Raw genomic sequence first — 16,432 nt, 5'->3', positions numbered from 1 at the left:
ACATCGTCAAGTACGTACTACTCATGGTATAGGGTATAAAATGTGCACCTTTCGTCAATCGATCAACAATCACCCAAATAGTATCAATAGTTCCAGTGCTTCTTGGCAAATGAGTCACAAAATCCATCGATATGTGCTCCCATTTCCAAGTCGGTACTTCTAAACTCCTCAATTCACCTCCTGGCCTTTTCCTCCCAGCTTTGATCTATTGAAAATTGAGGCATCGACGTACAAAATCAATCACATCACGTTTCATTCCCTTCCACCAAAACTGAGAACGTAGACCCTTATACATGTTCTTGCCACCAGGGTGGATAGATTATCGACTACAATGTGCATGCCGCAACAGGCCCTGGCGCAACTCAGATATATCAGGAACTACCCATCTATCATTCATCCTCAAGCTGCCATCATCAGCCACTCTAAAATGAGTATCTTGTTTCTGAGAAACTAACTCTTTTCATCGATGAACTCTCTCGTCTGTCATCTGTGCATCACGAATACAACCATATATATCAGGTTCAGCTAATAAGGTAGATACCTGGATAGGAGTCGTCGAGATATCAAAATCATATCCCAAGGAACAACAAGACATCATCATAGCTGATAAACGACTCACATCCTCTGCTGTACAACTCACTTTACGGCTCAATGCATCAGCTGTAAGATTGGCTCGACCAGGATGATATTCAATTTCACAGTCATAATCCTTTAACAAATCTAGCCATCGTCTATGTCTCATATTCAACTCTGTCTGTGTAAACAGAAATCTCAAGCTCTTATGATCATTATAAATCGTAAACGAGGTACCGTATAAATAGTGTCGCCATATCTTCAAGGCAAAGATAATGGCTGCCAACTCCAAGTCATGCACAGGGTACCTTGTTTCGTGTGGTTTCAGTTGTCTCGAGGCATATGCCACAACATGTCGATCCTGCATCAAAACACATCCTAAACCATGTAATGATGCATCAGTATAAACAACAAACCTTTCGTTTTCTGTAGGAATTGATAACACCGGTGCAGTCGTCAGTCGGAGCTTCAACTCCTGAAAACTCCTCTCGCATGCTTCAGACCACTGAAATCGCACACCTTTCTGGGTCAACTGTGTCAAAGGTTTAGCAATCTTTGAAAACCCCTCGATAAATCGACGATAATAACCTGCTAAACCCAAGAAACTACGGATCTCTGGTACAGATGTAGGTGCGGACCACTGTAACACGGCTTCGACCTTCGTTGGATCAACAGAAATCCCATCTCTCGATATAACATGACCCAAGAAGACCACTTGATCCAACCAAAACTCACATTTACTGAGTTTGACATACAACTATTTATCTCGCAGCACCTGTAACACTGAACGCAAATGCCCAACATGCTCAGCCTCACTCCTGGAATATATCAATATATCATCAATAAACACAATAACAAATCGATCAAGATAAGGTTGAAATACCCTGTTCATCAAACTCATGAACACAGCTGGAGCATTCGTCAACCCAAATGGCATAACAAAAAACTCGTAATGCACATATCTGGTCCTGAATGCTGTCTTCTGAATATCCTCCTCTCTAACTCGTATCTGATGATATCCTGACCTCAAATCAATCTTCGAATATACTGATGTTCCCTGTAACTGATCAAACAAATCATCAATACGAGGGAGGGGATATTATTCTTAATCGTTACCTTATTCAGCTGTCGATAGTCATTACAAAGCCGCATCGTTCCATCTTTCTTTCTTACAAATAAGACTGGTGCACCCCAAGGCGATACACTAGGGCGAATGTATCCCTTGTCCAACAAGTCCTGCAACTTGCTCTCATCAGGAAATACATCAGCAAACTCAGCAACTATAGGTATCTCCTCTATTCCACCTCCTTCTTCTTCTCTGTCACATCTACAGCATAAATAAGATAACCCTCATGTCCATGCTCCAATAACCGAGACATCCGGATGGCAGATACCAACGGAACACAAGGACGAGAACCTTTACCATAAAAGGTCCAACGCTCTTTCTCATCTGTGTAAAAATATACTACCCGCTGATAACAATCAACAGTCGCACAATATCTCCTCAGCACATTAATTCCCACAATACAATCAAAATTAGTCATATCTAAAATAATCATATCAGATCTCAGCTCATAGCCCTCATAAGAAATAATACCATCTGATATCATCGATACAACTGATATATCAACTCCAGAAGGTGTCGAAACAGAAAGAGGCATAGACAATGGAGACGAGCGCATATGATGCTCAACCACAAACCTCTTCGATATAAATGTATGCGAGGCACCAGTATCAATAAGAATATAAGCAGGATAAGAACATAAATAACACTTACCCGCTATCATCTCCTCTCGTGCCTCCTCTGCCTGCTCTCGTGTCAAAGCATACACCTTTGCCTGAGGCAGACCAGCTCCCTGCATACGTGGCTGTCCTCCAGAAGGTCGTGGTGTAAACTGCTGAGGCTGTCGTCCTCCTCTCTCTGAGGATCTACCTCTAGCACTCCTAGGCTCTCGCTGTCCCTCATGACTAGGACACTGTCTGGCTATATGGCCCACACCGCCACACTCAAAACATGTGATCTCGGTCTGTGTACACTCTCTGATCAGATGGGGTCCTCCACAACGAAAACATCTCACTGCTCTGGACTCTCCTCTCTTCCCCTGAACAGACTGAGAACTGCCCCCACGACTCTCAACACGTCGTGAATCAAATCGACGCTTCCCAGATGATGCTGAAGAAGAAGATGAACCCTTCTGATATTTAAAAGACTGTCCCTGAGGTCGCAATGACTCCCTAGTCGGCTCTGATAATCGTCCCTGAGCCCCATACTCCTGCATAACCAACTCAGCCATCTCAGCCCTCATCACTGCATCCTCAAATGATACCGGGTTGTTTGACTGAACACGATCAAACAACTCTAACTTCAACCCTTTCAAGAAGTGCCTCATCTTAGCATGAACATTCGTAGCAATATGTGGCACATATTTCAGCAATGCAGAATACCGAGACTCATACTCAGCAACAGACATACTACCCTGTCTCAAATCCTCGAATTCTTTCTCTTTCTTCTGTCTGGCTGCTATAGAAAAATATTTATCAAGAAAACGAGATCGAAATACATCCCAATCAACAGTATGACCCTGAGCTCTCAATCCGGACTCAGTCGTCTGCCACAACAATAATACATTCCGCGAAAGCTGAAATGTAGCCAATCGTAACCAAGCAGACCTAGCACACAGAGCGGTCACAAATATCTGCTCTATCCTCTCAATCCACTCCTCTGCTCGCTCACCAGTCTCAGAACTATCAAATCTCGACGGAAAATAACTGCTGAACTGTGCCAAAGTCAACACACCAGGTAATAAAGGCTGATCTGCAGGTGCCTGTCCCATAGGAGGAGGTGGCAATGGATTCATCTGTCCAAACCCACTGTCAACCTCGTCTGTTTCCTCGTGTGGATGTACCTGTTCTCTAGCTGCCATCACTGGAAATCAAATTGTTAATCATAACATTTAACAATTACAATCCAGTAATCATCATCACACCTTTCACACGAAAGCACACGCAACTAAAGAACAATCCATCTATCAAGAAATCATCAAAACAAGTCAAATGCACAGACACACGCAGATAATATCGCTATCCAACTCTCTCATTACAAACCCAACTCCTAACCATCCCAGACATCTAACATATGCTCTGATACCACCAATGTGGCGCCCCAAACCTCGCCACATAATCTTTCAACAGGTGACGTCATATGCATAAAAATTTTCTTTTCGACGACGTAATAATATAATGCATATACGACAAAATAGTGCAACCACCCCACTATCTACGTCAGTGTAGCAGAAACAATATAATAAATACACACATACAACTCAAATAAGACAATAAGCTATACTGTCTCTATCTACTATCAACTACAGGACTGTTTGACTAGACACACCTAGTCCTTCACCACTATCATGTCTCACGTATAGTCCTGTAACCTGCCCAACAGAAACAGCCCTAAAAGGGTGAGCATATACAACAATCATCATCGTAATACATAACAGTTATATTAACAACATAAAATATAACTGAAATCATAATAGAAATACCCCATTTGCCGTTTCTGGACAATCAGCCAACAACAACCTCAACAACATCACAATGCAACAACATCGACGATACGTCGCACCCCAACACCGGCAACAGCAATATCGTCGAACGAACAACAACATCGACGATACGTCGCACCACAACCCCGGCGACAGCAATATCATCGAACGAATAACAACATCAACGATACGTCGCACCCCAACTCCGGCGACAGCAATATCGTTGAACGAACAACATCAACGTGACAACATCAACGAGAAGTCTCCCAACAAAAATAGTCAACAATATCAACAATAATAAACAACAACAAATATAATATCAAATCACCCAATTCCGGTGATTTATCATTGTTGAACGCAATAGTATTCATCAATACTAAACAATAACAACATATGCTCGTACGTCAACACGTACCTGATAATCGAGTGTATATACAATCTGGCTATTTCTTTGATCCCGAGGCTTGTGAAGTATCTAAATAATTCAACAATAATTATCAGATCATTATCACCGTATCAACACAGTTATAACAGCCTCAATATATAACATCAAATAGCCCAACAACAATTAATTCAACAAAATATAAAACTCGATTATAAATTCGTATTGTTCAACAATTTAATATTCTGGTGTATTTAATTCACAATACTACCATCAAATACACCCTAATTAATTAACTTCAAATAATAGGCTATTTTACAACATCCGTCAAATTACGAAAACTTTATATCAACGTGTAGCCTATACTTCGTAGACTCCGAATATATAATCAGAATTAATAACAACTGACAAACAATTCACCAAATTTTAATTCAACGACTAAAAATCCCTAATTATAATAAATTAGGAATAATTCTAAACAACATCACTATAATCTTCTATACTTCTTTAAAATCATACACTACTCAACAATATTCAATTTCAGTATGATTTAACAATTTATCAGATTTATTCCAGAAATCGACGAATTTCAAACATCACCAAAACTATATAATTTGTACCTCAAATCGAAGACCTCGTGTCAACGATTCCAGAACTGAAATCGGTTCGTCGATTGGATAAACCGATAAATCACACGATTGAAAAGAATAAAATCGAAAACTTTTGTTCATATTCTCTCGTTTTCGCTACTCTGCTTTCTCTGAAAATATTGAAACTCACGTAAGTGAGTTTCAACTTTATCTTATCTTTTTTTTTAAAATTTTTTATTTTATATTATATTATATTAATATTATATTATATTAATATAATATAATATAATATAATATAATATATAATATTTAACATTTTAACACCGGTACATCCTTTTAGACCAGTCAAACGATCAAATTTTTCAAAACTCAAAACATGAAACTTCTATATCTTTGAGTTTTCTACGGTATATCCAAATTTCAAATCATTTGGACTTCATATGATCAAGATATGTCATATTTCATTCTTTAAAATTCATTAATTATTTAGTAATCTCACATTACTAAATCAACAACTTGTGATATTTACTTCAGGCATTACACCCCGGTCCAAGTTTTAAATCAAACCGTGTAAATTTTGAAACAGACTCGAATTTATGCCTATGAAATTATTATAAATATGTTTTGACGAGTTTGGTTGACTTCGGAACGAAATTTAAGGGTTCGGGTGTAAAATGGCCAATTAGGTTTCCAAGGATAAAATGGTCAATTAGGGTTTCCAGAGGCAAAATAGTCATTTTGCACCGAGTTGAGTTTTTAGTCCTGTCAGCGCCCTAAGCACGTTTTTGGCATGTTTATATTATCATGTATTTGATTTTTTATGAATTTATGAAATACGTTGCATGCTTGATTTTAAGGAAATTTACGTATATGCATGATTTTAATAAGTTATGAATATGATGACACGTTTTAAAGGATGTGAGTTGGTTGTGACTAATACGATTATATGAGATATTATGAGCTGAGGCCAAGGCTCAATGGACGGGTAATGTTGTCGTTGATGTCTCTGCCGTCGGGTACCGCGGTTATATTAGATGGATCCATAGAATAGAATTGATATGATAGAGGTGATACGAAAGTCACAATTGATGAACCGAATTAAATTAAAAGAAAATTTATGTAGAGCCCGAATTCAATACACGTAAAACTCATGCATTTATTTAAATTGTTAAATTATCTATTTAAGTTTAAAATGAATTTAGTGAAATTTCATTATTTTAAATTATTTATGTTTATGTGATGCACGTTAAAATATTTTCTTGAGTTTCATGTTTCAGGCGATTATTCGATGTGGGATCGAGGAAAAGAGACCGGCGACGATTTTGGCAATTTCAAAATGTGGTATTTTATTTTAAATTATGATTGGGGCATTTTAAATGATTTATTAAGTTTTTAGCAGTTTAAAACATAATTTAATTATTAAGTGATCTTATGATTCTAAACTTTTAAAGAGTTGTCACATGTGCATTTATTGTAATTAGGGGAGTTTTTGTAAAATTAGTGTGGGAATTATATTTTTATTAACATGTTATTTATTAATTAAGCAATTTATTTTCCATAATTAAAACCCCTAGTCCCCTCCCCACTATCTAAACTCATGCACACACACCACTAACACACACAAATACAGGCCTATTCACACAACACAGACATACACATTTCATTTCATATTTTTTTAGAATAAAACCTATGGTTCTTAGAGTAAGAGCAGCCGCCCCTCTCCTCTGAATTTTTCCGAGAATTCTCGTTAAGTTTTCTCAGAAAACTCGTGCCACGTTCGTCCCAGATCAACCATCGTATCTTTCTCGCTTCGGTGTTGTCGTTTCAGTAACGTTAAATATCAAAAGGCATGTATATTATTTCGTTATGCATCGATCTCATCATAATATTTATTTTTATGTTTATTATATGTAAAAATTCATGTATGTTGTACAAATTTAAGAAAAATTATTTGGATCGATTTTGAAATGATTTTAGATCTGAAAACTCAAAATTTGCTGTCATTTTGAATACTGTGACTTTTCGGTCGATTTTCTGAAAAAACAACATATAAACCGTAGAAATTTTTGATATCTTCGATTTGACAGTAAATTCAAAATATATGGATAAGAAACGAGTGAGTTATGATTGTTTTTGTAGAACTGCTCAAACTGTAATTTTCTGAAAATATGTTCTTGAAGTGTTCTTGAAGTTTAATTGTTGCAGGCTTCGTTTGGAACCGTTGGGTTATTGCTGATGTGTTTAAGTATTGTGAGTATGATTTTGGGATGAGTTTTGATACTTCGTTTCGTGTCGATGGTCCTTGGGTGCATTAGAAGTCGTATGAAAAGCTTTTGTGTTAAATGTCGTAAACGGGTTGTGTTGCGTTGTTTGGAGTGCGTCGTCATTTGGGGCGTTTGTATGGGTTTGAGTTAATGTCGTAACATCCTAGGATGGGTCTCGAGACGTTGGTTCACGGTCCGTATGATCGAGTTAGGAGGAATAAGCTGTAAGTGCAGTGTTTCTCCGTTGGTTTACAATTCCAGCATGTACACGTTGTTTTTCTTGGGGTTTGCTTTTTTTAATAAAGCGTTGCTATGTCTTTCAAAAAGATAAAGTTGTTACAAAATCAAGCTATTGGATATTAGTTGTATATCCGACATGATATCAGCATTTTGATCAAAATCAAACCAATTATAAAATCGAAAGTCTATCTGATTTAAAATGTTTCTTCAGGAAAAAAAGGTTTGAAAAAACACTTTATATATATATATATAAACACACACACACACACACATATACACAAACGAATTTTTTAATAATTGTTTAAGTGCAATAATTATCTTTATTGTATGAAACGATTAAATTATGGTTGTCCAGTTTAAAATATTTGAGTTATATCATTATTATCAACAATAATTTTTGGTAAAGTGGCATGCATTCGGTCTTGCAATAATCAAATAAAATATTTATTAAATAAATGTACAATGCATATATATTATATCAACAAAAACTTGTTTGTGACGGTCTCACGGGTCGTATTTGTGAGATGGATATCTTATTTGGGTCATCCATGAAAAATTATTACTTTATTATGCTAAGAGAATTATTTTTTATTGTGAATATGGATAGGGTTGACTCGTTTCACAGATTAAGATCCGTGAGACGGTCTCACATGAGACCCACTCTTATTTTATATTTATTTCTTTATCACTTTTGAAAATAATTTTATTAACTTCTAGTTATGCTAGAATAAACTAGAAGCTGGTGATTGGAGAGATGACATAAAACAGGTGCTGGAACCTCTCGAGAGAGATATTTCGCATGGTATAAGAATGAGAGCTCTTAATTATGTTTTAGTAGAAGTGGATTTGTACAGGGAAGTGCTATATGGCTTGTTCCTCAGGTGTATAGGTTTCCCAGAAGCATTGGAGATCATGAAGCAAGTTCACGAGGGAGTTTGTGGAGCGCATCAATCGGGAGTGAAGATGAGATAGTTGATAAGAAGGTATGGTTACTACTGGCCATCCATTCTGAAATATTGCATCGGATATGTGAAGAGATGCCAACCATGTCAGAGGCATGGAAATATCCAAAGGATTCCGGCAGATGAGCTCAACAGCGTTGTCAAACCATGGCTATTCAAGGGCTGGGACATGGACTTAATAGGGAAAATTTACCCACGTCATCTAAAGGCCATTAGTTTACCCTTTCAGCAACAGATTTTTTCACTAAATGGATGGAAGCAGTGCCTTTGAAGAAAGCAGAAATAAGAGGATGTCATTAACTTTTTGAAAGAAAACATCATCCAAAGATTCGGAATTACAGAGTCACTAAGCACAGATCAATGAACTATGTTCACGAGTTCTTATATGAGGGAGTTCGCAGAAGATTACAGATTCAAGTTGATAAACTCATCCCCTCATTACCCACAGTCAACGAGCATGCTGAGACATAAAATAACGTGTTGATAAATATTCTATAGAAGATGATGGAAGAATATCCCAGAGATTGGCCAAGACTACTATCAGAAATGTTATGGGTGTATACGACATCTAAAAGGGCTGCAATTGTGGTAAGTCCATTCGCCCTTACCTTCGGCCACGATGTAGTGTTGCCATTAGAGATTATGATACCATCAATGCTAGTGGCAAAGCAGAACGTACTCTCCCATGAACATTACGGTGAGACAATGATCATGGAGTTAGAAGAAGTTGATGAAACTGAAAATCCATGCATATAACACTTTGTTGTTACAAAAGCAGAAAGTGGAAAGAATCTACAACAGAAGAATCAACAAGAAAATATTCCAAGAAAAAGATATTGTGTGAAAAACGTACTACCACTAGGAACAAAGGACAGAGATTTAAGCAAATGGTCCCCAAATTGGGAAGGCCCATTTAAGATACACAAGATCCTAGACGAAAATGCATATTGGCTAACAAGTTTAGATGACCAACCACATAAAAGATGCATAAATTACAAATATTGAAAGCCGTACTTTCCAAGTATAAGGGAATAAAAAGAAATAGGGAGCGAGTAAAGAGAAGAAAGAGGTTGATATCCAGCGGGGAGTTGGTATTTTGGCCACTTTGGCATATCTTTGTTTTTTAGTACTCGCATATTGTGAAATATGGAGAACCAAGTGGACTCTACAGCCACTTTCAGGGACCAAATTGTTTTTGAATAATGATTATTCGAGCCCACGGTATCTTTCAGGCTTCTAGAAAGGAAATTAAGTGTGAAGGGAGTCTGCCTTATGGCCATTTATATATATATATATATATATATATATATATATATATATATATATATATATATATATACACATTCGGTTGATGTTTCTATTGTTCTTAAATTACGAGAAATCATTGATAAAGTAGAAGCACTGTGTAAATTGGTTGTTTGCATGTACAATGACAGACCCATGAAGTATGCATTTAGGACACCTAAAATATGGCAAGAAAGAATTATAGAGAGCGGCGAATTGAGCTCATCGGGCGAGACAACAAAGAATAAATAAAGAACATATTATGATGAGAGTTCTACTGGCTCCTACACATTTCGCAATTGCACCAACCTTGTCACCTTGTGACCCTCGTGGAGTCGGTAAACTAGTCAAAGCATAATAAAAGTATGTAGAGTCTTACTATTGTCCCGAGTCATTAGTATTAATTATGTATAATCATAAACACATACTTTTCCTCTCGATGAATGATAACCAGTTGGAAAGTTTGAGGGAGAGTTGTACCGAACAAACAATCATTATATGATTATTCATCTGCATGATTAGACACCTCTATTCCCTTACCATGAAACACGATATATAACATCATAGATGCTAGTGTCCAGCTCAAGAGACCTTTATCCTTATTTTTTGGCGGTTGAATAGACTAAGAACAAATTTAGAATATACAATGTTTACAAATGAGTTTCAAGATCGTAATACGATTAATTTGTAATAAAGTATAATCAAGATCTTTATCTATAATGATTGAATGTGTATATAGATAAAGTAAACCGAAATCATGAAATATAAATTATATTTAAATAAAGACTGTTTATTACAACTGAGTCAATAAATTCATTAGCTAACAGTTGGCTTGCATGACATCTACTCTAACAACTTTTTTAAATCGTCGCTTTATTAAAATTAACGTGGATGCATCGGTTCTCCCATCGGTTCTTTCTTTTGTGCTCGGCGTAGTTGGGCGAGATGACATTGAACAATATTTTTTGGATTGGTTCGTTGTGTGCAAGGTTTTGAGCTCTCTTCATCTTCCAGAACGTTTTGCCATTGTGAAGGTGTTATGGCTGATATCCATTTCTCTAAGCAACCTTGGATTGTTGAAACTAACGGTTGTTGGCGGTTAAAGCCGTGCATGATCTTACACATTTTGCGATTGAAGCTCCAATCGTGGAAGAAATTCGACAAGCTTGCTCTCAAACTCCTAGCGCCTTATTAAACACTGTCAAAGATCTGCAAATTAAATTACTCATATGCTTGCATATGAAGGTGTTCAACAAACGGCTTCTTTTTATTTACATATTTTTTACTCTTATTTATGATGATATTGTTTTGATATATGAAATTAAAGATTATGTAAATCAAAAATTATATAGATGATGTGAAATTCTTGATAGCAGAATTTTTGGTATTTTTCAATCAAAAACGAAATATTTAGCAGCTTGTAACTTTGGCTGAAGGTCGAGAAGTCTCAGAGTATGAAAATTTTCTATATTTATAATCTATTATATATCTAAAATACTAGGATCTTATTGGAGATGATATAGACTATAAGATTAAAGCAGAATGGATGCATTTTGATGATAACATCAAGAGTTTTATGCGATATAAGGATGACAACGATATTGAAAGGAAAATATTATAAAACTATTGTTCGAACAACTATTTTTTGTGGGTCGGAGTGATATATCACTATATAACTACATATGCATAAGATGTTGATAGCAATTATGCGTATATTAATATGAATGTGTGAAAACACGTGCAAAGATAGAAGAGTGGATCTCATGTGAGACCGTCTCACGGATCTTAATCTGTGAGACGGGTCAACCCTACTGATATTCACAATAAAAATAATATCCTTAGTATAAAAAGTAATATTTTTTCATTGATAACCCAAATAAAAGATTCGTCTCACAAATTCGACCCGTGAGACCGTCTCACACAAGTTTTTGCCAAGATAGAATTATAAATAAAATGATTATGACCTATTTTGGCGTAGCCCTCGTATACGATAAAATTAAGGAGAGACGTCTAACATGGTTTGATCATGTGAAGGGGAGACCAAATACGACATCAATTAGATATATCTTAAATTGGCAAGTTAATATAAAGAGTAGGAGGTGTAGACCATTGAAAACTTGGATAAATGTTGTTAATGTGGATATCTTAGATCTTGATTTAAAAGATGACAAATGTAAAAAATCGTTTAGTTTGGAGAACTAACATTAATATAGTCCGATCACACAACTAGCAAGAGTGTGCGATGATGACGATGATGTGAGATGTCTTGAGTGAAAAAATTAGTGTCGAAATTTTAGGAAAAACGTTGCAAGTTTTTTAATCATTTAAAATTTTAATTTTTTTGCCAACTTTATGGTAAAGATTATTTTGGTAAACGGGAATCTATAAATAATCTTTAAATTCAACACATGCTACTCTCCCGAAAAATTTATTGGCATAAATCATGAATCACATATTATTTTTTGTTGTTTGTGTAGATATATTTTAGAAATTTTATACATATTGACCAAATGAATTTTAACTCGGTGCATCAAAAAAACATAATCCAAATTAGAAAACTCTCTTTTAGTGTTAAATGGTAAGGAAATAATTGCCTTGTTAAAGTGGAAGATTTTGAAGTACACGTGTCATCTACAGAAATTGTGTATCACTAATTTTTGGGCAGTTTGGGGAATTTTTTTTTTTTTTTGGAAGATTTTGAAGTACACGTGTCATCTACAGAAATTGTGTATCGCTAATTTTTGGGCAGTTTGGGTATTTATTTATAAAAAAAATGGTTCAGCCCTAAAATAAATACGCAATTTGCTCATTCGATTATTTTTAGCATACTATCGAATTTTCCAACTGAGAACATATAACTAAGTAGAATACGGAAAAAACTTGTATGAGACAGATCTTTTATTTGAGTTATCCATTAAAAAATATTACTTTTTATGCTAAGAATATTACTTTTTATTGTGAATATGGATAAGGTTGACCCATATCACAGATTAAGATTTGTGAGACGGTCTCACATGAGACCCACTCATAAAATAAATTACATACACTACACACTACAACACCGCATTTTTTTTTATACAGCGAGGATGAGTGGATTTCTTATCTAAAATAACCCTAAAACCATATGGATTTAGAGGCATCAATGTTTACCGCTAAGCCAATAAATTCTTCCTTGTTCAAATTTGTTTTAAACACGAAAGGAAAAAAAAATATCAATCAAACCATGTAGTTGGACAGCCTTTCAAACCAAAAGAAAACGTGTTTTAGATTTCATCAAAATTATTGTGAGACAATCTGATTGATCAATTTTGTTACATAAATCTTTTATTTGAGTTATCTATTAAAAAAATTAATTTTTGTACCAAAAAAACTATTTTTTGTCGTAAAATATGGACAAAATTGACGCGTTTTTTGTGAGACAATATGCCACTAGAGAAACCCAATTTTATTCAAAATAGTTTAATTTGATATTTTATAAAAAAAATTAAAAAATTTACCATATATATTTTGATAAACCTTTTTAATCGATAGCAGGGGTTAACTCAAAATTTTGCTGGCATAATTTATACTATTATATTAAATGTGAGAACTTACCTTTGAGAACACCAAAATATTTAATTTCATAATTATACTTCTTATTATACTTAAACTTTTTCAAGTCACTCTATATTTTAAATAAAAAAAAATCAAAATATACATGCTGTTACGTGATTTCTCAAATTAAACCCGAATTGGTGCTAAGAACAAAATACATTGCCAATCATATAATATAAGATAATGATATGAATTTACCCAAGTGATTGTAAAAAATCTCAGATAATTCATAAGCAACTCAACAAACAAACAATCTTGCATCCATGGGATCTGTTAAAAAATTAATGATATCAAACAAATCAAATAATAAAAGCAAGATTTCGCGTCCACCAATCGATTATAGTAATGGCCATTTCCTGAAATAAATTCAAATCAATGCGGGGTTACAGAAAATCCCTCCTCGCGGCGGATCCGAAATGCGAGCGGCGGAGATTCTGCTGGCGTTTTTTGTAGACGAAACCGGAAAATCCGACAATGCACACTCCGGCGATGACTCCAAGCGCAATCCCGGCTTTCTTGGGCCCACTCATCCCTCCGGAGGACTCTTCGTTCGACTCCATGTCATCCACATCCCGCTGGTTAACATCACCCGCCACAGCCGGGGCCGGTGTTGGAGACTTCTTCTCATCTGTCCCAGGCGCAGGAGCCTGGGAAGCGGGTGGCGGAGACAGATCTGACGGCGTAGGAGCGGGAGGGGAGAACACAATGGGCGAGGGGGAAGGACTCGGACTCAAACTCGGACTCGGACTCGGACTCGGACTCGGCGGGGAAATATCATCCCCTGACGGCTGAGGAGCCGGTGAAGATTCCAGCGCGGCGGAGGAGGACAAGGGTCGTGCGAAGATTAGTAATGCAGTGATGAAAAGGGTTAATAACAGAGATTGAATCTGGGAATTGAACGAAGACATTTTTTACGGAAGATTTGACTGAGAAACTGGATTGAAATCGACGGGGTTGAAAATTTTGAATGTATGCGAGGGCGGTGGCGAGGCGGAGGGGAAATAGGAGAAGATTGCAGAGAGAGGAGAGGTCAGACGTAGTTGAGTGGAGGATGGGAATCTATTTTGTTTATTTATTTTTCAAATTTTGAAAAAAAAGGTAAATCTTTTTTTTATTTGCTTCGAAGAGAAGGAAAGTTTAATTCAGGATTTGGTTAAATCTTTAGGTTTACTTAATTAAAATTAAAAATTTATATATGAATGTTGATAATTATGTCGATAGATTTTAAGTTAAGATAGTATCTTAATCTTTTTTCGTTGATGTATTATTATAATCAGTAAATAGAAATTTTCAGTTATAAATAATAATTTGAAATCATTATCTTAACTCATTCTCCCTACAAATTGTCGCTAACAGTTACATTTACACCGTCGCTATTTAGTGACGGTTTTTGATAAAACGTCGCTAAAATTCCGACTGTTTTAAAAACCCGTCGTTATTTTGTGCGACGGGTTTTTTACCCGTCGCCATTTCAAAAATGGCGACCGGTTTATAAAACAGTCGCAATATTATAACGACGGTTTAGGTCTCACGGTCGCTAAAAAATAGGGACGGTTTTATTTAAAACGGTCGCCTCATTAGATAAGCAACGGTTTTCAATAAACCGTCGCTAGTATAACAACGGTTTGTTTATACCCGTCGTTATCATAGCGACAGTATTAAGATAGCCCGTCGCCGACCAAGATCGGCGACGGGTTTTTAAACTCCGTCGCTCGTAGAGCGACTGTTTTAATAGAACCGTCGCCGACCTAGATCGGCGACAGTTCATGTTAAAACTGTCGCTATATAGGGACGGTTTTATTCGCAACCGTGGCTATATAGCGACAGGTTTTAAGAAACCATCGCTATATTTCTTTTTATACTGCCCTTCCCAATCTTTTTCTTAAACAATTTCGTCTATATCAGGTTAGATGTTAAACTCTCGTCCGTTTTTCCGAAGTTTCGTTTTTTTTATTTCATACTAACATTTTTTCGTATTTATCTCGTAGATTTGCTGATCGATCTGATCTTCCAACACTACGTGGGAGCTGCAAATCTTTGCACAAATCAGGTTTCAAATTTTTTTTATACAGAAATTTTACTACATGATTTTACGTTTTGCGTATAGGTTTTTTATGATTTTTACCAATAAACATCGCCTTATATCGATTTCTACGATAAACACCGTCGCTCCTAAGCGGCGGTATTTTTAAAAAACCTCCGAACCATATAGCGACGGTTTTAAAATAGCCGTCGCTTAATATAGCGACGGTCTTTTTATTAAATCCGTCGCTTCATATAGCGACGGTTTTTATTATCCGTCGCTTATATTAACGACGGTTGTTTTATAACCGTCGCTAATAGCGACAGTGTTCTTCAAGAACCCGTCGCTAATATAAGCAACGGGTAGTGAAACCGTCGTCTTTAAAAGACGACGGAGGCTTTGGTGTCGGATAGCCAAACCGTCGTTAAAACCGTCGCTTGAGTAAATTAGCGACGGATTTAGCGACGGCCATTTCCGTTTTTTTTGTAGTGTCTTCTCTACAATCTATTTCTATTAAATTAAATTTATAAAACGCAATATTTTTTCATTTGAAATTGTTATGCTGAAGTAGCACAATCTTATAATTGTATTTATATTATCTTTTCTAGAGTGATACAACACAATTTTATATTGAAATTTAGTAAGATCTATCGATATTATCGAAAAATATTGATTTAAAGAATCGGTAATGAATATATTATTTACATTATAAGAATTTTTCTATATTCTCAAAAAATATGAGACCTAAGATTTAAGAACTAATATTTAAAAATATTTTTAAAAAAATTGATATAAGATTATATAAGGATCTATCTATAGTTCCAAAGAATATTAGATCTAGAATTTAATATCTAAGATCCATAAATATTTTTAAAATTATTGATATAAGATTATCAAATTTACAATATAAGGATATGTATATATTCTAAAAGAATATTATACCTGGGATTTGATATATAAGATCTATAAATATTT

General features: G+C 35.6%; 2 protein-coding genes across 2 annotated transcripts; both read right to left on the bottom strand.

Moving 5' to 3' along the window:
* Positions 1–460: 460 nt before the first annotated feature.
* Positions 461–4,123, bottom strand: LOC140830189 (uncharacterized). The gene is made up of 5 exons (XM_073193474.1): positions 4,119–4,123; positions 3,965–4,026; positions 1,972–3,499; positions 1,690–1,900; positions 461–934 (listed from the first exon to the last, which is right to left on the bottom strand). The coding sequence occupies exons 1-5, from the start codon at positions 4,121–4,123 to the stop codon at positions 461–463; spliced, it is 2,280 nt and encodes a 759-aa protein (XP_073049575.1).
* Positions 4,124–13,582: 9,459 nt separating this feature from the next.
* LOC140829818 (uncharacterized) lies at positions 13,583–14,500 on the bottom strand. Its single transcript, XM_073193106.1, has one exon. It carries the CDS (start codon positions 14,340–14,342, stop codon positions 13,818–13,820), a length of 525 nt encoding a protein of 174 aa, XP_073049207.1. The 5' UTR covers positions 14,343–14,500; the 3' UTR covers positions 13,583–13,817.
* Between the last annotated feature and the right edge of the window lie 1,932 nt (positions 14,501–16,432).

The sequence above is a fragment of the Primulina eburnea genome, chromosome 4 (genome assembly GCF_022965805.1).
Source record: "Primulina eburnea isolate SZY01 chromosome 4, ASM2296580v1, whole genome shotgun sequence".
Classification (NCBI taxonomy): Eukaryota; Viridiplantae; Streptophyta; class Magnoliopsida; order Lamiales; family Gesneriaceae; genus Primulina; species Primulina eburnea.
The sequence above is the reverse complement of the archived record's forward strand: the minus strand, read 5'-3'. Positions and strand labels throughout refer to the sequence as shown.

What these genes read in the sequence shown, in the direction of transcription:
- LOC140829818 (XM_073193106.1), bottom strand. Translation starts at nt 14,342, where the DNA reads ATGTCTTCGTTCAATTCCCAGATTCAATCTCTGTTATTAACCCTTTTC.
- LOC140830189 (XM_073193474.1), bottom strand. An exon ending in TGATAGTGGTGAAGGACTAG is followed by an intron (nt 3,500 to 3,964) that starts GTGTGTCTAGTC and finishes TTTGATTTCCAG; the next exon opens with TGATGGCAGCTAGAGAACAG. An exon ending in GGTTCTCGTCCTTGTGTTCC is followed by an intron (nt 1,901 to 1,971) that starts GTTGGTATCTGC and finishes TTTATGCTGTAG; the next exon opens with ATGTGACAGAGAAGAAGAAG.